Source organism: Protopterus annectens, chromosome 7.part1 (assembly GCF_019279795.1).
Source record: "Protopterus annectens isolate FY-2018-M chromosome 7.part1, PAN1.0, whole genome shotgun sequence".
Taxonomy (NCBI): domain Eukaryota; kingdom Metazoa; phylum Chordata; order Ceratodontiformes; family Protopteridae; genus Protopterus; species Protopterus annectens.
Window position 1 is genome coordinate 503,587,524 of NC_056740.1, and position 27,254 is coordinate 503,614,777.

At 37.5% G+C, this 27,254-nt stretch overlaps 1 protein-coding gene across 1 annotated transcript in view; it reads right to left on the minus strand.

Moving 5' to 3' along the window:
• Positions 1–27,254, minus strand: part of WDR72 (WD repeat domain 72) — a 2,139,079-nt gene that overhangs the window by 83,937 nt on the left and 2,027,888 nt on the right. Inside the window, exon 20 of the mRNA XM_044078940.1 lies at positions 25,832–25,911. Within this exon, the coding sequence (XP_043934875.1) occupies positions 25,850–25,911 (62 nt within the window). The 3' untranslated portion in view covers positions 25,832–25,849. The remainder of the gene's footprint in view (positions 1–25,831; positions 25,912–27,254) is intronic.

The following is a 27,254-nucleotide window of genomic DNA, read 5'->3' on the forward strand; positions in this document are numbered from 1 at the left end:
TTCAAAGCACAACTAAAGTTCATGAAATTAGTATTGTTTCAGTATTTGATGTCAGCCAGAAGTGCTCTTAGCAGCAGCGGCAATGTGCCCATTAATGATTCCTTCTGCAATTCGTACGGGGTTCCATGCATTGGTAACAAATCTAAATATGATTGTAGATTATTTTTTATAAGACCCATTGCTCCTACTACTACTGGGGCTCTCTGGGTATCTTTATTTGGGTCTTGTGAGGTCAACAGATATGTGTTGAGTCCCACGACTGCAGATGCATACGTGTAGTCAATTTCAAGGAGGCCCTACTTTGAGTCCTCAAGGAGCTCCTATATGGTGTGCTTACATAACACTCAGGTCTATATATTTTTCTTGGAATACTGTCAAGGTTCAAATCCATATATATGCCAAAGTGTTTTTGAATATCTGGTATGACTTCTGTGGGTGTATCTGTTGGATACACCTTTTATTTACACATCATTGCCTGCTGCTCCATTAATGATTTTGTTCCCTCTTGTGAAGCCTGTCTTATACATATCATGCATGCATAATTAGTATGATAAAACCTACAGGAATATAACACAAATGTGTGCATAAATGAACCATAGAATAATATTTTATTTTGTCTACATGCACATTCCTGTCACCAATGGTCCACCTCTTCTCACCACTTCTAAGTCATCAGAAAACCTCCATGATTACAAACTGTTTCCATAAGCCATGTTTCCACCAGCAATAGCATGTCTGGTCCCTCATGTTTATCACAATGCACCTGTACTGTACCATACATATAAGGATTGAAGAACTGTAATTGTCATGACAAACATGTAATTCAGGACACCTGGCATGACCACAACACATATCTGTTCTGTATTCCATCAGATTCAGACATAGTTGTATGTGTATACTGCTTATTTATGTGGAAGTCAGCACAGAGCACCACAGACTACTTCTAATTCTCATTCCAGGTTCAACACCTAAAGATATGATTATGCATGTGCTAATACTTTGGCATCAGCAGCACAACTGAGCTTGCCAGTGCTGCACATCTGCACTCCAGTGCTTACACTTGCAACTGTGTTGCAATGGTGGTTAACATTTTCACACACAATCCATCACTGTTATTGTGTAGGGCACTGTCACACACAAGCCATCACTGTTATCATGCAGTCCACTGTCACGCACAGTCCATCACTGTTATTATGTGGTGCACTGTCACACACACTCCATCACTATTATGCAGTGCACTGTCACATACAATCCATCAATGTTATTATGCAGTGCACTGTCACACACAATCCATCACTGTTATTATGCAATGCACTATCATACACAATCTATCACTATTATGCAGTGCACTGTCATACACAATCCATCAATGTTATTATGCAGTGCACTGTCATACACAATCCATCACTGTTATTATGCAGTGCACTGTCATGCACAATCCTTCACTGTTATGCAGTGCACTGTCACATGAAAGAATTATCTGTTTGTTTTTTCAATGCACACTGGGAATGCATAAGACAAAAGATGTGACAGTGGCACTATAAATGTTTACTGTGTCTGTGTAATCATCCTTGAATGATCTGGCAGGAATGCTTAGTTGATAATCCACTGGTTTACAATTGTGATTGTCAGTGGTATCCCGTACTGTAAAATTGGTATATGTCCCCCATAGTAACAGAATCCATATAAAGGGCAATATAGAACTCTTATGACCTTACATGGGAGAGGCACATTCTGAGGAGAATACATTTAACTTTTTAATGGGAAAAGCACATTCTAAGGAGAATACATTTAACAATGGACATAACTCCTTCAGTAATTTATCCCACTTTTAACAGAAACATCTTTTCTGCAACAGAATGATGAGGTCATCATGTCAAAAGTGCACTCTCTCTCCCATTACGAATCAGACTTTTCCTGTGGCACTTGCAACTGATATTGTATTCTCTACATTCTATAACCAGATAGGAGGCTCATTTCTCATAGTGGTGGTCATGTTTGTGTGTGTGTGTGTGTGTGTGTGTGTGTCTGTGTGGTGTGTGTGTGTGTATGTGTGGGTGTGTGGTGGGTGAGTCTAGTTATAGGTAATTAATGCCTCACTGTCAAATGTGTTTGTTTACTTCCACTGAGAAGAATACATTTAACTTTGGACTAAGCTCTTTCTGTACTTTCACTTGTTCTCTAGATTGTGTAACTATATAAGTAGAAGGTTCAAATCTCACAGTGAGGAACTTGTGTGTGTGTGTGGCTGCAATATCAGGTACAGATAGCATCTTGAAGAGTTGTGCTGTGTTGACTTCCAATCAAGGAAATATTTAACCTGGGTAAGTATTCTATCATCCCCTTATCGCATTTTTTTAAAACAAACATCTTCTCTGCAATACACTGATGAGGTCACCCTGTTAAAAATGCACTCTCTCTCTCTCTCTCTACCCTTAAGAGTCACACTTGTCCCGTGACACTTACAGCTAATACTGTGTGCTCTAGATTGTGTAACTGGTTCAAATCTGACAGTGGTGAATTTGTGAGCCCTGTGTGGTTCAAGTATTATGGAAGCAAAGATTCAACACTTGATGTGCTCTGCCCACTTCCACTCAGGAGACAACTTTAACATTGGATACAGTTCCGTCTCCAGTTTATCCCACTTTTAACACAAACATATAAGCAATAAATTGATGAGGTTATCTTCTCAAAACTGTACTCTCTGTCCTCATAACAGTCACACTTGTCCTGTGGAACTTACAGCTAATAATGTACTCTCTAGATTGTATAACTAAATAGGTAGAACTTTCAAATCTCACAGTGTTCAATGTATGTGTGTGTGCGTGTGTGTCTGTGGTTTCAATGTCTGGTGCATATAGTTTCCATGTGCTGTATTAACTTCCAGTCCAGGGAAGATATGAACATCTGAAAATCAGGACTGGAAGTGCAAACCACCTGGAAACACCTCGGAACCACCAATGAGCGACTCGAACCGAAATAAACACCGCAGATTCAAGATGTAAAGTTTAATCCACAAAAAACGCCAATATATTTACTCGAAAGTAAATGCAATCAAACAGAATACAATATGATTGCTGACAATAGCACCTCAAGTTCCATACACACAGGAATATATTAACAGCAGTTGTTTAGCGCTTTCAACCATTTAGCAGTTGGTCTTCTTCAGAACTGCGTAATGAAGCGTTCTGGCTGTTTAAATTAACTTTTAGGCGCCAAAAATTTTTTTAAAAAAACTGTTCTAACTTAAAGGTGTATTGCACATCTGTATACATATACAACTAATTTTTAAAATATTAATAAAACAATAATAGAACAATAATAGATAGATATTTCCAATTGTTTTGCATTCCTATCAACTAAAAGTACATGATTTCTATTTTAAAAGAAAGATATGAACATGGGAGAGGATGCCTCCATCCCTTTATCTCACATTTGCCACAAACATCTTCTCTGTATCTCACTGATGAGATCAGCATGTTAAAAGTCCTCATGGTGCCTTTATAACTCAGACATCTCTTGTGGTGCTTGAGGCTAATTCTGTGCTGTATAGATGCTGTAAATAGGTAGGGGTTACAATACAATACTGGTTAACTAGTGTGTGTGTGTGTGTGTGTGTGTGTGTGTGTGTGTGTGTGTGTGTGTGTGTGTGTGTGTGTGCACTGTCATGTAGAACTATGTCTGTGACAACATCCCCTTATGTAAACTTCCATTTACGACACACATTTTTACTGGCAGAGGATTATCCTACAGATTTGTATTACCTTGGCAATAAAGAGTTTTATCAACACAATGGTTACATTATTCTATCAAAAATGAACAAGATCACAGTGGTTGTATGAATTATCCTTTGGCACTAGCTGTTGATATTTTGCTTTCCAGAGTGTTTAAGTGCAGAGAGAGGAGGTTGGAATCCAGAAATCACTAACTACTGTGCATGTGTGTCTGTCTGTCTTGCGGTGTAGATAAAGCTTCTAATGGGTGTAGCCATGTAGTGTTACTGTGCACGTCAGCCACCTTTATATATTTTTAGAAGAACATCACCATGTGAAAAAATGGTTATCCCATCCATTAAAATGTGCACGTTTCACAGTTGAAAAATAGAACAGCCTTAATTTTATAATTTTGAATGGACAGTCACAAACAATGAGCAAAGGGAAAATGTAGGCATTATGCTCCAATGCAAAACAGAGATGTGTTATCTTAAGGTGTTATATGCCATGATTTACACATTTGCCATGAATGCAAGAGCATTTGACCAGCATAACGGTTAAAATCTTTGCCACCCATGCACAAGGTACAAGGTTTGATTCTGACCTCTGGTCAGTGCCTGTTTGGAGTTTGCAAGTTCCCCCAGTTTCTCCTGGAGGTTCTTCTCAACCCTGAAATACATGCTGAATGCGTCCATCTAAAACTCACTAATGAATGGAACTTTGGGAAGCAGCACAATTTCTACATAGTGCACTATAGGGGGAAGAGTTCTACAGACCAACTGCTTTGGACATCTACTGTGGTGTGCAGTATCCTCAAGACAGGAGAACTCAGGTCACAGATTGGGCACTATGGCAGGGCTAGCCACTCGATGGTGTAAAATATTTTAGTGTTCCAGTGTAGTCGGCATTCATCAAACCTATCATTGAGTAGAATGCCCCTTTTGGTATGTACCTAACCAAGCAAATCCAAAAACTGGAACATCCACAGAGGTTCCTCACTAAGAGAATACAGGGAATAAGTAGCATGTCCTAGGCAGACTGCCTCAAGGCCCTATCCCTGTATTCTGTCCCCTACAGGCTGTAGAGCAGAGATGAATGCCTGGCATATGTGGCATTGTCAACCCCCTCCCCCCCTCTGATGGAGCTCCTGCATATCTGCAAAACAAACAGTGCCAAAATTACCCATTCTTAAGACTTAAACCTTGCCTGTGATATAAATAAAACCTGCTGGAGAGGTAGGTATGCATCCCAGAGACTACTCCTTTACTGGAACCTCCTTCCTAACCCAATTCAAGTGTAACTTGGGCAATTGGATAGGGAACAGGACATTCATCCCTGGTTTGGTACCTATGTCTCTAATGGACATCAGCAGCCTGTAAATGGTTCATTTCCCAGGTTCCTGCTTATAAATATTTAATCTCCCAAGCCTTTACTTACAATACCAAGGGGGTCTATACTGAATCAGCGAACGCTTAAAAAAGCGAATGCTGATTCATCGACCCCATATGAGCAAGCGCTGACAATCCCGAACACCCGGAACAGTGATTTCTTTTTCCAGGGAAAAAAATTGCTGGGCCAGTTTTGGGAGTTTGCCATTTCCTACACTGTGGTGTGATCTCAGAGCTGGTATATTTAAGTAGGGGGGTGTGGGAGCGATGCCCCCCACATTAAATATTGTTTTAAGTTTTTTTTTTTTTTTTTTTTTTTTTTTTGTGGAACAGCGATTTTTTTTTCTGTTCCGAGTGTTTGGGATTGTGAGCATTTGCTGAATAGGGTCGATGAATCAGTGTTCACTTTTTTAAGCATTCGCTGATTCAATATAGACCCTACCAAGGATACCAGAACTTGTCTTGGATTTGGGATATATAGCAAGGCTTGAAAAAGTTCCACTGGTCATTAGCCTGGTATACACCTATAAGCATTTGGACCTAAGATTCCTAACAATATTTGCAATTGGAGCATCATATGTGGTGTACATTCAACTCTTCAACCTGTTCAAGAGAAGATTAGCCTGACTGTACATAGAGCAGGAAGGCTAACCTCAGTAGTATGAAGGGCAACAAAATAATATGGTCAAAGGAAATGACTGACAAGATTTTATTATAAGCTCTGTACTTCCATTTCACTTAAGTTACAGGTGCTGCTTGGCACCCAACATTGTGCAAATGCAGAGGAACAATGTCATCATTGTCATGTTATAACACAACTTACACATGTTATATTGGACTCCTATAGCAAGTATTAATTAAACATTTGTTGCAATAATCATAGCTATGGTACTCATTTCCATGTACAGTTACACCCCTAATCAAAATGTTGTAACAAAAGTCATTCTGTCTTCTGTGTAAAAATATCTGTAAATAGTATTATATCTGCATCAGCTGTCCCCTTTATCTATGCTCACCACACTAAGACCTTGTGCCACAGAGAAAGCCACCTGACAGCTGTATTTTCTTCAGTAAGTACTATCCAGAGTGCTGAAGCACAAGCAAAAGCACCAGGCCCATTTGCACTACAGAAATCATCCAAAATTCAATGATTCACATTTTTCCTTAGGAAGACAACCACATTAACATACTGCTGAGTGGGGTACAAAAGCAATAGGCATTCAAATAAAAAAAGTATAACACAAATAGAGAAAAAAAAGCTGCCAGAAAAATTAATTCCACCAAAGGTTAGACCTAGCAATGACCAAAGAATGAAGTGCATTACAGTGACACATTCATTTTTGACACATCAGAACTTTAATTTCTGGCACGCATTGTTAGGACTTTAAATAATGCAATATAATGGGAAAGGGGACAGACAACAGCTCACACATTCTTAGCAATACTGAGAATAGCTGAGTTTTAAACAACACGATGATCTATCAAAGTGTGCATAAATATGTATTTGGACCCCCATCTGTAAAATCATAAGTTATCTGAATTTGAACCCTGCATCACCTATCTTATTTCTCTAAACTCACTCCATTTACATCTTGCACCACAGAAAAAATTACTTGATAGTGCATTTTCTTCAATCAGTACTATCCAAAATGATGAAGACTTCACAACAGCGGCATGCTTGTCTGTGCGACAGAAAGCAGTCCAAATTACAATTTTCACTTTTCTCTTTAGGAAATGAAATGTGTTTGTACTGCTGAGTGAAGCACAAATGCAAAAGGCATTAAAAAAAAAAGAAAAAAAATTAACTTCTATTGCAAAGTAACATACATTGAATAAATGCAGCAAGGAGCAAAGCTGCTAAAGCATTACCATGAAAGAGTCAACCTTTTCGTATCAGCTTACAACATCATATAGGTTAGGTATCAACAATATTTCATGTAATGGCAATTGTTCTAAAAGTGCACACACAGAGAATGACAGGAAATCATTCTTTCCACAGTACACACAATTACTTCTGACATCAAAGTTTACAAGATATTGTCTAACTGTCATAATGAATACGTGTGAGATATGGATACGTTCTCTAGCAAATATGACACGTTCCTACATAACATGTTACTGCTTTTGTGTTAGCACATACTACAAAATGCCATATGTTACAAAACATACACAGTGCATTATGTTATTAATAATGAGAAGAAATAAGTTTATGACAATAACATATTTGTAACATCAATTTACAGGGACTACAAGTAAGATTTTTATAATTTATTACAGACTTCTTAGCCTGGACATTTCATAGATAACATTGGGTATTAATATTTAGTCTAAATCCAGTCATAACAGTAGCTGTAAACTGGATTTGAACCCTGCATTATGTGGACTCTTTCTGTAAGACTACTCTATTTCTACCTTGTGCCACATACATAGTTAGATGACACATGAAATTTCTTCAGTCAACACTGTGCAGTGTGCTGACAAAAGTACAGTGGTACCAGTTTCAACTGTGTTATTGATGACATTCCAAATTAATGTTTCACTATTTACCTTAGGAAGTGAACTGTTGCTTACTGCTAGGGTACACTGCCAGTTAAGAGTGTGCAAAGCTAAATGATATGCAAAGGATGCATGAAAAAATATAAAGTAAAGGAAATTAACATTTACTTAAAATGTACATTTCTGACATTGCCTCCACTATGTTGTCTTTCAACATAAGCATATGCTTCTTAAACATCAGTACGTTCACACAAATAGCATCCTCTCTGGATTTGAACCATCAAGCCAGTGAATTAAAAGCACAGTGTGTATCAATTCACATGAAAGCTACAATAGAAACAAGATCTACAAGCTGTCCTTTGCAATTTTCCAGTAGATGTGTGGATGAATGTGATCTTAACAACAATTAAACTATTTCCCCACAGAATAAAAAACAAAGCTTTACAACACTGCAGCTGTTTTCTTCTATTTATTTTCTGAGGTGCATTCCCTTATCTATCATTTTCTAGTAATATATTTTTTGCATTGATATTTATATGTGTTTCAGTAAATAAAGTCCATCCACTGTACCACAGAAATATTACTTAAGTGTGGTCATAAACAATTCATAAAAATGTCATGCATATTCTTTGCCTAACTCAGTCCATATAATCCCAGGCTTTAATGTTCATTTTATTCTCTCTGACACACCCTTGATAAGTGTACAGCAAAGACAACAGACAGTGAAACATTGATTGTTCCAGCAGTCAGAGTAATCATTGACACTTACAAAACCTTTAGCAAGCTACACTTCTCAGTGCTGTCATTGCAGAGGTAGGGCATGTGCATGTAATCATGTAGGTCCTTACACCATGTTTACATTTCCTGCACTTAGTGCAAATTTTGGAATCTATGCATGCTAATGAGTTCACCCCTCATTTGCATATTCAATGTGCTCTAGGGCTGATTCCGCACTATATCAATGTAATCATGTAAGCAAGTAACTTGTATAATTTCTAGTTTCACAACTGATGATGCAAAGTATGTGACCTTTTTTCTTTATTTTACAAAATTATGTATTTCAAGCTTACTGATGAACTGCATTTCACAAATGTTTGTAAAGAATGCTACATTACATTATGTAAAAATCTCCATGCCCATCTGTCCTGTTATTATAGAAGAGTGTTGTATTACCTAGTAGCAAGATCAGGGGTTTCACATTTGTCACCCACAAATGTATTAAGCCTGTGATATATAACTGCCCTCTACACAAGTGGACATCCAAAAACAGTTTTAACCTTTTGTAATGTAAAGGTGTGAACTGCTTTTGTTAAGGCTGCATTGTTCTACACAGTTACACATCTGTTGTCTTCCTTACTTAACTCGTACACTTACTTTTCATTTCCTTTACTTTTTTGGGGGGGGATGGAAAGAGTTCTAAATGTACTTGTATGTACTAATATGGAGCTGTAATTTTTAAATTATTTTGTACATGATGTATACATTCATACATTCATAACTAATATTTGTTTTAACAACCACATGTCTTAATTGTGTATTTTATGTTTCTGTTATGCTTCAACTCATACAGGGTTATGGTGCCCAAGACCTCTGCACACTGTAAAATGCCATACAGCAATGCAGAGAATGAAGTTATCATTCAGGTACTATGTCAATACAGCTCCTACATCTTAGAAAGAGGCAGAGATGATAAGTACTGCCATGACTATATCTGGGGGCAGATGGTCAACTATGTAAATGGAGTAGGAGACCATGGCAAAATGTATCAGAAGAATCTGACATAGGGTCAGTGACATAACAATGTACATGATATGTAGGGCATGTGAAATTGGACAGGATGATATAGCTCTGCGGCATTCCTGTTAACAAAACATCACTGACTGAAACATAGGAGTTCCTGTCCACTGTCAGAGATCCTTGACACTCCCTGACACTCCAGCAGAGGGTTCACACAGAATCTTGATGTTGTTTTTGACATGGAGGACAACACCAGTGTATATACTGGAGTTAGGCTTGTCCTCATGTATCCCTCCCTCCCGCCAACAACACCCTGTCCCAATGATCACCGTGCCTTGCCTTTTGCATATTTTTCATTTGCTTACAGTTGCACATATGTGTGGGAAAGTGAAACGTTTGATCCACATTATTGTGCAAAGTCCACAGCTGGATACTGCAGGCAACCATCATACAATATTACTGACATTACTGTACACATGAGAGATATTTCATCTTAGGCACATATGGCTACTTGCATATGGGACTAAGCAGTTATCTTACTCTTTTGTTCTCTCTTTTCAAACAGGTTCCATGCTTACATTGGCCCTCAGGTGAGGGTAGAAGAGGTTGCATGTTTCCTCAAATGTTTTCATGTCTATGCAGTGTCACTTTGCAATTCCTGTGTCATGCAGTTAAAATGTGGTATAAACACCCTTTTTCTTGGCAAAGGTCTGGCAGCAGCACCTTGATTTAAAGACTGTTGCATTTACAGGTTAATGGTGGCAACAAACAACCCATAACATTTTTTCTAAGTGTAATCATAACTGTAATTCAAAGAGATTTAGGTTTTAGGGCAAATGGCTGCACTAAATGTACATGTTTGCTTTACACATTACTGAATAACTCCACCATTTTGGATTAGCTAGTTAGTATGTACTTCAGCTACTTATGTTTTCATTAGCATATTCTGCCATTTACTCTTGTTTTGAGGCTCTACACTAAGTGTAGTGCTGTTTAATGAATACCAGATTGCATGCTATCAGGTGCAGGGTGCACCATGCCTCACGTGATAGCTGCACTTAGTGTGGCTGTTTAAGAATCCAGCCCATAGAGTATAATTGATACATGCAGTGATATATGTGGGCTGTGCTGTGTGATGCCACTGCTCACTTGACATTATTTCTCGTCTTTAAATATTTTTTGTTTTAATTTCAGAACAGTTACTCATATTTTTGTTCGGAAAAGTCATGCCTGAGTTCTCACTGATTCCTATTCAATGATGTCGTAAAGCACCATTTATTTATTTATTTAACATTTGTTTATCGGAATAGCCCGACTTGGAATGAAGCCAATTTTCAGCAGAGGCCCAGGGAGAAATACTCCAGACACATGTCTTTGCAATGTGGGAGGAAACCAGAGTACCTGGAGAAAACCCACACAAATGCAGGGAGGGCATGCAGACTCTGCACAGAAGGCACTCCAGCTGAGAATCAAACCGGAAAACATCTTGTTGTAAGGTGACAATGCTAATGCTGCACCACTGCCCCATCCAATCATATAAGTAATTATCAATTTTTAACTGTTTTGCACAATAAACTCTAGTGAAGTGGTTTACCTAAGTATGTCCTCATGTGATTTAATTAGCAGTATGTTGCCTGTTAAAGTATTGTACATCAGATTATTTTACTTTTTCACCCACAGAGAGAAAAAGAAGCATCATCATCATCTTCATTTGTGCAGTGGTGAGGATTAAGTAGCAGCAGTAATTTATTTATTTTTTTACATAGCAGGATAATCATTTTAATCTGTAATTTTCTCATTGCTGTGTTTGCATAAAAACTTGCATACCACTACATTTAAGCTGTAGGTAACTGCCAGCTACAAGACTGGTAAGGTATAGATCATTAGTGTTAATGCCTGCAATGTTATGACATTTAGATTTCTTTCCACAGTTCCATGATGTTTTAAGCAGCGCCATTACTGGAATGAAATGCATACAGCTGAAAAGTATCTTAAGTGCCCACCCCCTTTTTGATAACTTATTTCCTTTTGAATTAAACATTGACAAGTATCTGTGAAGGTCAAATTGTAAGTAACAGAAATGTCACACTTGATTCACAGTATGTCAAGATCAAACATGTGATACAGCTCTCCTAAAGATAGGCTAGGTGACAGTGCAAGTGATTTTGAAGAGGGCAAATACTGGTATAAAATGATAACAAACAAAAATGAACCAGAACTATAAAATTAGCTGGTCAAAATTACTTTACTATGCTTCTGCTACCTCTGCTAAATGCCTTCCAGGAATGATTTTAAAAACACACTAAGCACCTTTTAAATACCAGTGCTAATTATTAAACATTCAATCACTTGAACAAATTTATTAAATGTTTATAATTAATGATGTACCATGATCAAGAAAATGTATTACTAAAACATTATATATTAATAATTCTACTTTGAATTAAAATTTCAGATTAACTTCCAAATTCATTCCCCTTGGTTGCATTGTGACATAATTTAATATAAATTGTGTGATTATTTCCAACAATTTGTGAGTAAGAATTCCCCCCATCTAAGTCTGGTTTACCTAAAACACTAAAAAACAAACTATTATATGAGCCCCCATGGGTTCTGTGAAAATGTTCTGCCATGGGACTAACCAAACAGCAATTTTTGATGTTCCCCAAATGCTTGAGAATACATACTTTAACAATCTTTTTTGTCTGACCAATTTATCATCTTGTTGGAGTACATCCACAACCCACTGCATACGATACCACACATGAAACACAATGAAATCTTTCCCCAAATTAAAAACTCTACCATTTACCAGAAATATTCCTAATTATTTTGCAAACTTTACACCTTCCACATGCAAAGGAACCTACCCTTACTCCCCTCCCCATTTTTACTCTGATATTCAATAATTCTTCAAAACTGAGGAATCTGTCATAAGAAAATGTAACCTTTTTAGAAAAACATCTCACCCATATAATTATCCTGACTAATCACTTGTCACAAATCTTTTACCAGATTTCTCAACATTTGTGAAAAAGGAGAAAATTTGGTGACAAAGTATATTTCTTTATCAAGTCTTTCTGCCCCCATAAATGGCCAAACTGTCCATGACCTCTATCTTTTTTTTTTTCTCCTACTCCCACCTGTCTTTCCAACATCTTCCTGGCTTTACTTAAAGTATTCAAGGAGTTTCCTCTCCTTAATGACCTTTCCTTTACTTTTACTAACTCCCCCATCCATTAAACTCTCGTCAGAAGTGTCGGTGAAAATCTATTTGCATTCATGATAAGGTAAAGACTCTAATAAATGAGGTAGATGCATACTACTTGCATGTAAAAAAATATTTACAGCCGTAGCTTTATGATATGGTTTGAATTGTACTAAATTCTCCTAGTAATTTTTAAGCAGCTAATTTTGTGGCTCCAGTTCTTTTTTGATTTTGAAGGGGGTCAGATATGAGAGCTGGATGGTGAGTTGGTCCAGTGTCATGAACTGCTTGATGGAGGAGATCCTGCAGACATTGATCTGACAGTCCAGTAGAACTGGGACTGGGACCTTTTGCTAGGTGTAGATGAATGCTGATGTGGCTTGCATGAAATCTGCTGTGATTGTTCCCCCAATTAATCACTTTTATGAGAAGCACTTGAAGTCTTGTGTGATCTGCTCCATGTACCAGACAGTACCTCAGTCACTTCCCCTTCCAAAAGTGACTCCTACTTGTGTCAGGTAAGTTCTAACTAGTGTATGAATGGACATGGCCACATAACCTTGGTGTGCCACAATGCTACATATCTGTGTGATTATGGCATTGCCCCTATTCTGTGACATTTCCATGTAGTACTGAAAAGTATCAGTATACCTTGGAGGACTTTGACCATTTCCTGTTGAGCTTCTGTGGCAGTATTCTGAACTCTAACAATGTCATGGCATATTTGCTCTGGACAGCCAATGCTTTACACATTTCTGAAAGTGTTTATGTGGGTTTGGAGCTACTTTTGTAGAGGTGCCTGAGTTATCCTCCTCTACAAGTTGCAGATCATGTAAAAATGATTTAAAAACAGTAATAAAGAAATAGCATACACTACTGTATACTTATAAAGGAGGTATGAGAGACTCTTACAATGCACAATGCCTTGATTGTCATTCTGTGTAGATGTGGAAGGTTGACCTCTTAATAATAATTATCATGTGTTTAATGAACTCATTCCATGTCAGTATTCAGTTTGTTACATAAAAATATGTTACCATTTTTAACCAGCCTTCCTGAGCAGACGAGTGCTGCTGCTACAAACGTTGGTAGTAGCCAGTGTCCATACCACCTCTGATTATTCCACTGTATCATCATCTTCTGTGTCACAGTCATCCCCATGGAAGCAGAGGAGGTATTCCTTATCTGGTGTTAATGGGATAATTGCTGGACCCCCCTCCCCCAGTACTGGTATGGTTAACTGCATTCTGGCTTGTCTAGCACATCCTATCATATCATTAGCCCACTTCTTAAATTGTGTTAATGTGCAGTTTCTTCCTGCTTTAATGTCCAGGACAGCTTGATTCCAGGCTTTTGTCCTCTCAGCTTGTTTGGGTTATTTATCAAAAAGGTGTTTACCATTTGTCCTAAGAGCTTCCATGTTTTTCCTCATGGCTGACATTTCCCCTTTCTCTGTCTTGATCCCTTGGTTTTTCATTACTGCTGCACATGAAAATATATGCCACGGTCATACAAAGAAAAACTTTTGATATAATCATCAGTCAAATAACACAACAATGAAAGTGTACCTGCTTTCCGCCTATAAAAAGTTGGATAACACAAATCCCATAATTATATACACATGCAAAATCTCAGTCCAGCCAAGTAAAGTTGTGTAATGCCTGCAGTATCATAAATACATTCCAAACAGTAAAGCAATCACTTTGTTAAGAGATTCAGCCTTCCTCTAGCCCATACCATTGTAATGTATTCATAATATTGTCATTTTTCATTTTTCAGTGACAGTCAAGACACTTGTATATTCAACGAACAGCACATCCTTACCACATCTGTGCTTTACAATTAAAATATACATATGCACAATCAGTAAATGGCACTACAGTAAATGATTTTCTCAGTGATCACTAATTTTCACAGCTACTGTAATGGTTTTCCATTCACAAATGACAGCTTTACTGTAGTCACTAAAGCCATTGCAATATGTCCATCACATCGATAAACGAAACATTTATTTAAGTTAACTCACTAATTTTACATAATTTTGAAGTGTTTCATATTAAATTATAACACATAGTATTTTACTTAGTTTAAAAAGTCTGTGGTTTCTGAAGTCATATGCTGCATAACTTCAGTAATCTCAAATTAATATAGTGGAATTAAACTATTTCACATAAATTCAGGTCATTTATGCATTTTGTATGCAAATTCGTCCCTTATATATTATTCACATAGCTCTCTGAATCACAGTAATATGTAAATATGTAAAACCACTTATCCATGTAACTAGGTCTTAGCTAATTATGAACAGAGTTTCAGGGTCAAATGAACGCCCTGCAAAAGTGGCAATGTCCACAATAAACCTCAGTATGCCATGGGAATGTGTGGATAGCATCATATATAGTCAAAGCTGACTATATTCAGAAAAAAACAAATGGAGTCATATGCATGATATTTTGCACAACCATAAAGTATAATCCCTGCCTATTTAACATCATTTCGCACACTTTCTCACCTCAGACTACTGAATAGTTAATAAAAGTTAGCATTCATACACATAGGAATGCTTACTTCTGCACCTCAAAAAAAAATAATAATGCTGCTCTACTGCATGAATAAATTACATTTGGGTATAATACTCCAAAAAAGGCAGCTAAAGCAGTTCTTAGCAATTGTAAGTAATATAAACAAAAATGATGATTGCATACTGGATTTTATCCACCATATAAATGAACTGTGAATGTGATCCTTTAAAAATGTATTTGACAAAACATTTTTGGTTAAACCAAATGTGCCTATAATAACAGTACCTGGTTTAATGACCCTGCTGGTTAACTGGGTTTGTTTAAGGTGGCATCACACTCTAGAGGGAGTGGTTCTAAACCTGAGACCCACAACTGTGCTCACAATGATGGCTGCATCTGTGCAGGTATGAGGTTGCACTCTGAGCTGGTCAGATAAGGAGGCAAAAATTATGTGAACCTTGTTAACAAGTCATACCTGGATAAGATCCAGGTGGGCATCAGTTGTTATGAGTGGAAAAAGATAGACATCTTTGAGAAGTTGGGTGAGCACCTATCATTTCTGACAGTGATTGCCGGTTCTGGCCACCAGTGTCACCACAGGTTTGATGACTTACAGAAGCATAGGCTTGAACAACTGGTTGAGTGGGTTTATTAGGTATTAAGAAGGCCAGAGTTCTATAGTAAGTATTTTTTATTGGTCATATTAAACATAGGTTTAAAACAAAAGCTATAAAAAGTTTGTATTATTGAAGGTATCTGCAGAAAAAATATGTATAACTGCAAATATATATATATATATATTATAAAATGTTATTATAGTAAGGCAAAGGAAAGCATAACCATATCAGTAACAGCATCTGTGTACAAATATAGGGAATGCTTTCCCTATTTTTAAACCCCCACTATACTCTTTATCACTCCCACCACTTATTTTCCATCCTCTGCAATTCCTCTCCTCTCCTTTCTCAACCCTATTCTACAAGTTCTATAAAATAAGCTCTCTGTTATAACTATACTCATTTAACTAAACAGCAGAACATTTCTGCATATGTCATATCATTGTATTGTCCACCTGTAGCATGGTAATCTAATGTATGTAATTTATATGCAAGTTTGTGCTAACCAATGTATGACAATGTTTGTTTTGCCTATTAATGTGAATTCCTGTGTCTATATAAAATGTCCAGTATTGCTGTTTAACAAGATATGTAATCAATGTAATTAATGTAGTTTTGCTATTTTTTTTTCATTGGAGCTTTTCTCCCCATGGCCTCCCCTAAAATGGGCAACCACCCAGTCAGACTTTTCAAATGTCAAATAAATGAATAAATAAATAAATAACACAATTGCATAAATACAAATGAAAAATAAGTATAAGTAAAAAACAATCTGCATATACAAATGTGGGGGCCATGGTCGCCCCAAACGATCTTGTTTGAACATAAAATAATATTCTTTAGTAACAGCTCTGATAAAGTAAATAGAGCATTAATTTATGAAAATGATATCTATTGCAACAATTATTAATTCTTTGCAAGCATCCCCATGCTTAGAATATTTAAATGTATTCAAAAGCCCCAAGAGTTTCTACAGTAAGAGAGAGATTGACTGCCCTAATTTGTTTCATTTGTCAAAGCAAGAAGTTTGACTTTTGAACCTCTTGAGGATACAGTAGGTCGAATGGTGAATCAGAAACTTTTTCTATGTAGTTTTGGTATAGCATGTAAGATGCATGTTCTTCAGTAATCAACCTTTAAAATCTTCTAGGCAGCTATGTCAATCTATCCATTTGCAATGAATCTAAAAGTTTAAGATATGGGTTGTGAAAAAATTATTTCTGTACCAGACATCAGTTTATAATATGATCCATTTGATAATAGCTCCATTATATTCATTTCATAGGTAGACACATTCGTAATAATAATTCCACTACCCTTTTCAGCCTTTATAAATCTTACATTTTTTTTTATTTTGCCTAACTTCTTTTAAAGCTGCATATTTTTAAAGATTTAATTAATAAAATTTTCATTTAGTTGAACTGTTTGAACTGTTCTTTAAAAAAATGTCCTTTTCAGAAACATTTGCAGAACTATAGAAGGACAGTCAACTGCATACAAATATACTTCTGTTTTTTTTATGTTTCCCATTCAACAAATTGCCCCTCATTAATGGCATTTAATAAAAATAGAAAAAAATAACACAATTGCAAAATTTTAAGACTGTAAGCATGTTTGCCAATAGCATCCTTTTAGCAAGAATAAAAGCAAAATATTGCTCAATAAAACTGGCACTACTTAAATTATATACTTTCAAATGAGTTTGTTGAATTAAAACTATGTTATCTCACCATACGGCCCTTCCAGCTCAGTCTGTTTGTCTGTGATTGTTGCCAAACCACTTTTGTGCATGTTGAATCCATGTAAGATCTCAGGATATTTTCTGATTGGTTTATTAAAAAGGACAGACCTAATGGTGCAATCCTATGACATTGGAGTCTATCAGGGTGAGCATCTCATTTTATTCTGCAGAGATGTGCAGTTGGACAAAAACTGTGCCAGTATCATAACTGCGGGATAGTGTACCTCAAAGAATATTGATTGTGTTTATTTAGTGGCTCTTTCTATTGCTAATAGGCCTCATACGTGCAATGTTTTATTCATAGTATTTCTTATCTCTGAGACTTTTTTATATTTGCAATGTTTTAGTGATGCTTCATGTCCCTCTAAATTAATATAAACATTCTTTTATGCCAATCTATATATGCAAAAATGAATGTTGCTTATTATTTCCACTTTCCTTTTAAGTTCATTCATTGATTGCTTATTGTGTGTAGATGGAATGGACACTGATTCATAAACCATCCTTTCAAAAAGTAAAACAAGCTCCCTAAAAAGCAGGAAATCCACACAGTTATTATTAGAAAATGTTGCCATGTGAAACTCCTTCAGACTAAGTCTTAATTTAAACATTTTTTTTTTGTTGAAAGTGGTTAACTGAAGTGACACATATGCAGTGAACTGTATTAAAAGAGTCATGGTTCAGCTTTTGAATAATTCAATTACTTCAGCAATAACATTCACATTATTTATTTATTTATTTTTCAGCACAAGACTGGCTAAAAAGCTCCTCTGCCTGTACCCACTTAGGCCATTTGTTTCGTGGGACAAGAGATGGGCATTCCCAGTGTAGGTGAGAGGCTTATGGCCCATTCATTACAGCCTGGGTAAACCAATCTGCCCATTCATTCCCCAATGGTGACAGTCAGATGGTAGGCAGTGGACCAGTTTACTGTTTTTTTGAAGTGGTTTATCCCTCCATACTGGAGCTCCCCTCTCACCCTTGGGGTGGCTCTTTGAGCTTGGCTATGTCTACCTGTGTGCATATATCCACACGCTCACAGTGAATTCACAATGGCTACATGTGCTTTCATGCTTGTGGTCCATGGGTTCAAAATCTAGTGGTCATGCTAGCTGTCACCCAAGTGATGAGCGTGTGCAGCATCCCTTCCCCTAGGATGGTGAAAGGTTCATAGATCTTTACTAGGCTAATGACCACAAGGGCTTTTTTATGCCTAACCATGCTTTTCAAATCCCTGACAAGTTCCAGTACCCTTGATAAGTGTAAACAGGGGCTTGGAAGCTAAAATATTTGCAAGCAGGGGCCTGGAAGATGAACCATTTACAGGCTAAATGTGTCATGTAGAGACAAAGGTGCCAAACCATGGCTGAATCTCCAGTTCACCATCCATTTGTCAAAGTTACACTTCTACTGGGTTAGGGAGGAACTTTGATTCATATGGATGGGGTGCCTGTTCCAGAGAAGGGGTAGTCTCTGAATACATACTTGTCTCTCCAGCAGGTCTAGCAGGTCCTATTTATATAAAAGGCAAGGTTGAAAGCTTTAAAACAGGTAATTCTGGTACTGTTTGATTTGTAGATATGCAGGAGGTCCATCGGGGTGGGGTCTGACAATGCCTTGTATACCAGGCATAAATCTTGTGTCAACAGCCTGTAGGAGACAGCGTACAGGGATAGGACCTTGAGGCAGTCTGCATAGGACAAGGTATTCTTTTAGTGAGGAAACTCTGTGGATGCTCCAATTATTGTGTGCACCTCATTAGGTACATACCAAAGAGATATTGTAGTCAATGATAGGTCTGATGAATCCTGAATACAGTGGAACAATGACTTCCTTGGACCTAGATGCCATACCTTTGTTTATAAGTTGCACAACATAGACTGATTTTCTCACTACTGTAGGCATGTGATGGTCAAAGGCTAGATTACTGTTTCCATGTGTCCCTAAGTCACTATCTACTGGGTCTACTCTTAGAGGTGTGTTGTCAGTATGATAGTGACCAGGGGTGGATGGCTTCCCAAAGGATGCTATTATGCATTTCTAGACATTTAGTTTTCATCCATGGTTCTGACACCTGTTATTTCAATGTATTAGCACTTCCTGGGGAACATTTGTGTCAGTGGGGGATTCTATAACTTCTCTTAATTTGTAATCATCAGCAAATTTGGTCAGCCAGTGGCCATTGACATTGGGTTTGATTTTGAAGAAGTAAATGCCAAAAAGGAGCAGTCCCAGGACTGATTCCTGATGGACGCTGCTTGTGACTGACCTCTTTGTAGAGGAAGACTTCCCAATTCTAACTTCCTGGGTCTTGTCTGTGAGTCTGCTGGCTACCACCTGATGACATAAGGGTTTATACCTAAACTCTTGAGTTTGTCAACAATACCTGAGTGAGGCATTGTGTCAAATGCCTTGGCCAGGTCAAGGTAGGCAGTGTTATCCAAAGTGAGGTATTGTGTCAAATGCCTTGGCCATGTCAAGGTAGGCAGTGTTAGCCATTTCTACCCTCATGCATTGCTTTGGTGACCTTCTCAAAGAAGTCTACCAGGATGAGTAGACATGACTTGTCCTTGACAAAACAAAATTGGGTTGGGTCCAGTATCTGGTGGTTTCCTATGTCATTATTTATCATTTCCATGCTATTTCTTTCCATGGCTTTGCATATGAGACTAGTCAGACTTATGAGGCTGTAGTTTCCAGAGTCTGTAGATGGCCCACCTTTGTGCAGAGGGATTATTGTTACCATTCTCCATTCATGAGTCACAAAGCCTGTTTGATGGTACAGTTAAACTGCAATTCCAGACGGCCTGATAGGTCATGTTTCATGCTATTTAGAAGGCACTGTAGGATATTGTCTGTGCCCATTGATGCAGTGTTCTTTGCCCAAGAGAGAGCATTAAGGACCCATTTCCAAGTTATTGCAGGGGGAGTTATATTTGCTGATATTTCTTGAGGGAAGGTTGAGAGGGAGAGAGGGGTAAAGTCGGAGCTGAATTAGTCAGCCAGTAGGTTTGCTATATCTTCTGGCTCTGTAAAGGTGGCTCTATTAACACTGAGCTTTGCACTCAATTGTGTATTGCCTTTGAAGTTGCAGACATGGCTAAAGAATGCCTTGTTGTTGTCCTTGGTCTGGGAGGCCAAATTAACCACAAATTTGGCTTTTGGTAGATTGTATTTGTCCTCTGAGTTACTTGTTTAGTTTGATGAAAGTGCTTTTTATTCTGCTAGGTGCTGTACCTCCTAATTTTTGCCATGATTTTCTTAATTCTGTTATAAAGTCTGTTGATGTTGTGATTCTACAAGGGTGGCCTGTTTTTTTGAGGTTGTTCTGTAATTATTACTGGTGGGTACAGCTTCCTCTATACAGCTATTAACATACTTGTATAGGGTTTCTTTGAACAGTTCCACACCTTAGGGTTTCTTGGGACTTGAAATGTTGCCAGGTTATCAATTAATAGTGGGAAGTTAGCCTTAGATTAGTTCTTGAATATTTCAGGGTTAGCTGGGGTTCCAGGTTTTATTTTTACTTCAAAGGTGACCATTTTGAGCCCTGACCTTACTAGAGAAAACATTACACTGGGGGATGCGCAGCACTGTCTCATATTAGTGAGGCCCAGATACAGTATATCACTCTTGGTCAGTGTATTAACAATCTAGTTCAAGGAGTTTGTGTTTACAATATCCGAGAATTTCTGTGCCTGTACGTTTGGTGTCATGTATGATTCCCGGTTAATAGTGGAGTAAATAAAAGTCACACGTAAATACGATATTGGGTTAGATGGTGAGTGTTTCCAGTGAGTTTAAATACATGTTATGGGTTTCCTGTGTCATAAAAAGAGACCTATAGCTTGCAAAGAAGTGATATGGGATTTTGTCTGTGGTGATTTAAATATGGAGATGCTCAAGTGCATCATCCTGTTTGACCAGCCTTGAGGTCGAGTTATTTCTGATGTAAACAGTGACACCTCCACCTTTAGTCCCTGCCTGTGTAGTAGTTGATCTAAATGTGTGGAAGGCATTATTGCCTTGCAATGCCTGTGTGGTCTCCACAGCTTTGAACCATATCTCAGTGACTGCACAAACATCAGCATTCTCAAGGGTGAGGAGAGCTTGTAGGGAGTGGATTTTCTTGCTTAGACTCTCAGCATTGAGCAGTAAAACCTTTAGATTTTCTTGGTTTTAATTTGCTGTGTCTGAAGTAGTTTCAGTTTGGTATTGCCTAAAAAAGGTACTGTGGGGGAGGACAATGTTTTAGCTGAAATTCAAAAGCCTTGAGGGGAGAGGTGCAGGCTATCTCTGGCGAAGCAGCGTGGTCTGTTGACCATCTACTTCCATGCTGACAAATATTGCACCCCCTTAGAATGACTCCAGAAATGAAGCCTATTATTAAAGGCAGTCATCCTCTACTTGTATTGTGGCACTATCCTTGGAGAAGGTAAAATGCTGCTCAATGCTAGGCTCATTCTAGCTAAGGAAACATATTCTGAGAGATCCAAGACATCTCTCTACATATAGTCTAGGGAGGTATGTCGTAAGTCACTCATACCCACATGGACTATGACTGATTCATACTGGTACTTGTGATCCAATGACTTGAGTGCATGCATAATGTAGCAGATGCTGACCTCTGATAAGCAACTAACTGATTTTCTCCTTACTCAGCATGGTGAGATGGGATATAAGTGTGTCTCACAATGGAGTTTCCAATGACAGAATGTTGGATTGTCTGGTGACTTGCAATATGGGATTAGAAGTAAAGGCTCCAAGGCTCCAAGAAATGTGGGTGTATGTGTTGATGTGGGTGTTGTTTTGAACGACTGTATTCTTGGCTGCTGTGGGTATTTATTATGTGCACTTCATCTAGGAGGTGTTTGGTGTTTAAGAAGGCAACATTTAAGTGCTTTACCATATGTCTGTCTATGTATATAGTTCAGTAAATGTGTGATGGATGCAGTATGTGTACTACTGACAACTTGATTGGCATTAGTCATGCATTTATTTGAGAACTTTGCCTCCAGTGACATTGTGCAACTACATCTCTCACATAATTTTTCAATTTGTTTGATAATTAACTGGTTGTCAGTAACCATGAGGCAATTTCTACTTTGCCTAAGGATGCCCCTATCCACCAAGTTGGTAAAAGAGATAGTGGGAAAGTTCATATCCATGACAATGGGCCCTTTTTTATTGATTTTATGGATGAAGTGAGAAAATAATTAATGTCAGGAGTATCTGGTTTGCAACTCTGAGGGCAGTGCTTGTCACTGCAAACTACTAACCCGGTATACAACTAGGTATTATTAAAATTTCAAGGCTGCTTTTAAAGGAAAAATGTCAACTCAAGGTGTCTGCATCTATACAGTGCACTGGCAAAAACACTTGAGGGGAAAGTGATGATTCATGGATGAAGTATTTAGGAAGACATTATGAAGTTAGGTTAGACAGCAGCTAATCAAACAGGACTTATTGAAACAAAAGAATTAGCTTTGGCATGAATGAAGAAAAGAAAGGGGTTCACCTGAATATCTGCTGCCTGGCTACTACTAGTGATGGTCTCACCAGATTCACACTGCTGGTATACAGCACTCCTTTGCTTTTTCTCTCACCAGAAGCAAAACATAGCATCAGTCCCAAGATGAGAAGCAGACAATAGGCTCTTTGGTGATAAACAGTCTTGCCCCAGATGATGCAAATGTCTGTACACATATTGCAGCATTTTTCTGGTAGATGCCATGCATGAACAGCAACCAGACTAATCAGAAAGGTCCAACACAGGCACTCACTGCTCAACCAGAAATAGTCAGGAATCAATGCACTGTACTCCTTCTCTGATCAGGAGCAAAATATAAGCCCAGAGTACAAGCTGTCTGATATGAAGCAGTTATCAGGCTTTCCAATGATCAGCAGTCTCCAGGAAATAATGTCCCCATGCTCCCTCTTTCACCAGGAGAAAACAGAAGCACTAATCCCAAGATGACTATTGAGAGGCAGAATGTGGGCTCTCCAATAATTGGTGGCCTTGTACTAGATGTTGCAGATTTTAAATGTAATATGGAAAAAAAATGAATATCCTAATAGCTGCAGCATGCAGTAACCGGTTAGACATGAAAGAAGAAGTAACTTAAGCTTTAGCTATCTAAGTGAGGAGCCACTAATTTTAAAAGAACAAGGTAGAATGGAATGGTGTGGACATTTTGTATTCTGGGTCTATGGAATACAGTGAGATGGTCAATAAATTTAAATACTTGAAGGTGAGTGATTTCACAAAATGATAATTCTGTGCTTACTTGAAATAGCCAATGAAAGAGGAGAGGGAAGGAAACACAACGACACATTAACATAAGGGGCAAGTAACCGGAAAGACACTCCTAGCCAATAACCAGACAGTGGCCAAAGGAGGGAATTAAACCCCATGCTTTGTGTCTGCAAGGTGAACACCATAACCAATATGTCAGACCACAAACCCTATATAAAATGTATGTTATATGCATGCACTGAATGTTTCTTCAATTTGTATAAGAATTGCTACTAAATGTCACATCTATAAAATGAATGTTCTCCATAATGGAATAATTTTCTGGTTTATTCACCCCGGGTTCTGATGAAAATGGGTATCATACCCAGTGGGAATTTCTCAGTAAATAAAAATAAATACATAAATACATTGTATTCAGATCCTATGAACTTACTAAGCAAATAAACAATTAAGTTGTGTAAGAGAATAAACATTTCTGTGTTGAGGGTTGAGGGTCTTCCCCCACATAAAACAGGAATAATTTCACTGTCGTTTACCGGCTTGATCTTTAACTATGGAGTTTTGACAAAAGAGATTTGATGGAATATGCTACAGTTCTGTCTGTGCACTGATTTCAACCCTGCAGTATCTAATTGCACAGTCTTAGTCCTGTGTCATTTCCTCTCTACCATCCCACCTCCCTTAATTTTTCATTATACAACTCCCCCCCTTTAATATTCAAAAACGTGCATGCTGATTGGTCAGAGTGCATGTTGTAAATAGGAGTTATAGTAATGGAAAAAGGTCCGATCGCCCGGACTTTTTCCATTACTATAACTCTTTTTTCACACGGTTGCGCTATGTTAAACGAGTTTATCATAGCGAGACAGCTTTAAAAAAAGCAACATAGATTCTCCGTTGCTTTTTTAAAGCTGTCTCGCTATGTTAAACTCCTTTAACATAGCAAGACAGTTTGTAAAAAGCAATGGAGATCTTGCTTTCTCCGTTGCTTTTTTCAAAACTGTCTCGCTATGTTAAATGGATTTAACATACCGAAACAGCTTTAAAAAAAGCAACGGAGATTCTCCGTTGCTTTTTTTAAAGCTGTCTCGTTATGTTAAACCCATTTAACATAGCAAAAACAGTTTGTAAAAAGCAATGGAGATCTTGCCTTCTCCGTTGCTTTTGCCCACAGTTCTGATGTACTGCATAGGCATACGCATGCGCAGTACATCAGAACTGCCACAGAATACCAGACAGTTGCGGAAGGGCAGCAAGGAGGCATTATACAATGCCATTATTTATGAAAAGTATTTTTTTTTTCTTAAATAATGTCATTGTATAATAGCAATAACCCACTTCTGGGTGTGGCTAATGCTGGATTTACCCACGGTTGGCTTTGTTTGGCCACTCGGGCTTCGCCCTCGTGACCAAACCACACTACCTGTGGGTAAATCCAGCATTACCTACACACAGGCGTGGGTTATTGCTATATAATCCTATATTTGTAATCTGATAATGTCCTGAGCAGTTCTAAAACATTCACTTGGATTTATCTGGAAAAAACAACTAACAAATTTACTTTATTTCCAAGAAAAAGGCATTGCAGAATTCTAAGCAGAAAATAATCCATGTATCCCATTGATCTACTCTCAGGTCTACATTTAACCAAGTCATAAAACTAGCTCACGATTCCATGACAGCTAAATTGTCAGTGTAATAATGCCTTAGTGGTATGTCTTTTTTCACCCAGGAAATTATTGCTTCTTCTTTTCTCTAACTATATATCCTCTGTGTCGAACATAGCATTCAAGAAAAAAAAAAGACACAAAATTATCATGTGTGGCACTGCTCCATTTAAAATATGGTTTACATTTCCTGAGCTGTTGAAAATGCATTAACAGTATTTTAGCATAACAATGTTTTGTTTTGAATATTATGTCAACAAATGAACTTGTGCTTCAAATACCTTTCAGAAATTCATGTTCAAATGTTTCATAGCACTTTTCAAATAAACATATTCCCTGTACACACCACCACCTCACTTTGATATTTTTGTATTCCTAGCCCAGCTAAGTACATATAGAGATTAAAGCTGCTTTTATTAAAGGGGTAAAACATACGTGACAATTGAGTGCACTTTAGCTAATACCATACTAAAAGTGAATACTCACCTTTTAGCCGGGGGAAAATTAGTTGACCTCCTTTTTCAGAAATTTCCCAACCTTCAAAAACTGGTACAGGCAGCGCCTGACTGCAAAGAAGAGCATTGCCAGAGATATGATAATTCAGGATTACAAATTGTGAAGATAAATTTACATCCAACATTCAGGCAATAAACAGTGGTCCCAGTATGTTTGCTTCTCGGTAAAACTATTCTCAGCTGTTTGGCAGAAATGCTTACAAAATTATGCAGCTGTTATAATAGGAGGTAATATCTTTTTATTTTTTTGGCTTCTTTTCCTCCTGTAAACATCATGCCCCTCTCTACTTTTCGCCATGTATTTCTTCTTACTCCTGTTATACTAGGATACCGGAAAAATAACTTTTTGTCTTGTAACTAGAACATGTGCCTGTTTGTACATTTATTTGCCCTTTATGCAACATATGAATGGTATGAAACTCTTCAGAATTTGAATTTCTCTTAAGACAACCCAGTGTTGCATACTTGTTGTAATACCTGGACTACAAACCATTATTCTAGTTAGCTTATGAGCAGAATATTTTACAATGTGAAGCATTCAGGCAGTGGAATTGTTACAATAACCTCAGTCAATATCAAAATTCACTCAAAAAAAAAGTATATATATAGATATATATATATATATATATATATATATAAAAACAGACTGAAGAATAAGCTGAATATGCTGATGCTTTGTAAGAAAAAAGAGATTATCGGTACAAATTAATATATGCTGGAGCAAGAATATATGACTTAATTAGTATGCAAATAAGTACTGCATTCTGGTCACAAATAACTGGACTTCAAGTACTAAATAAAACACTTTAATTTGTTAACATGCAGTATTTTTACTGCTTATGACAGTGTCCTAATCTCTGATATTATGCCACTGTTATAAAGCCACACTGTGATATTGGAATACTGTGACATATTGAATAATATCACATTACAGTGTGACGCCTGTTTTTGAGTGGTGTGGAGTCAAGCAGATTTGTGCAGTCACATTATTTTTAGATATCTGTTACTTCTTAAACATTAGTGCAGCTGTTTCCTCCTGTTCTGTAATACTAAAAACAATTCGTCTAAGAAAATGATATGTGCAAGTGGTCATCGTTACCATCTGCCCAGTATCCCTGTTTTGCGACAGACGGAATGTAACCTTGTACTGACATCATGGTTATTTTACAACACTTAATTATGATACCTTAAAAAACTGCTCAAGCGCATCTTGCATACAGGCAGTCAGAACATTCGAAGACAAATATGATAATAAGTTCGGTAATCAATGAAACGTTAATCGAATATATTAAATCATGCGACAAAATAATATATAAATAAATACTATCATCTTCTCTAGAGAAATAAGAGTCTTCCATTGCCAAAATGTTAGACAATACCATCTCTATGAATAC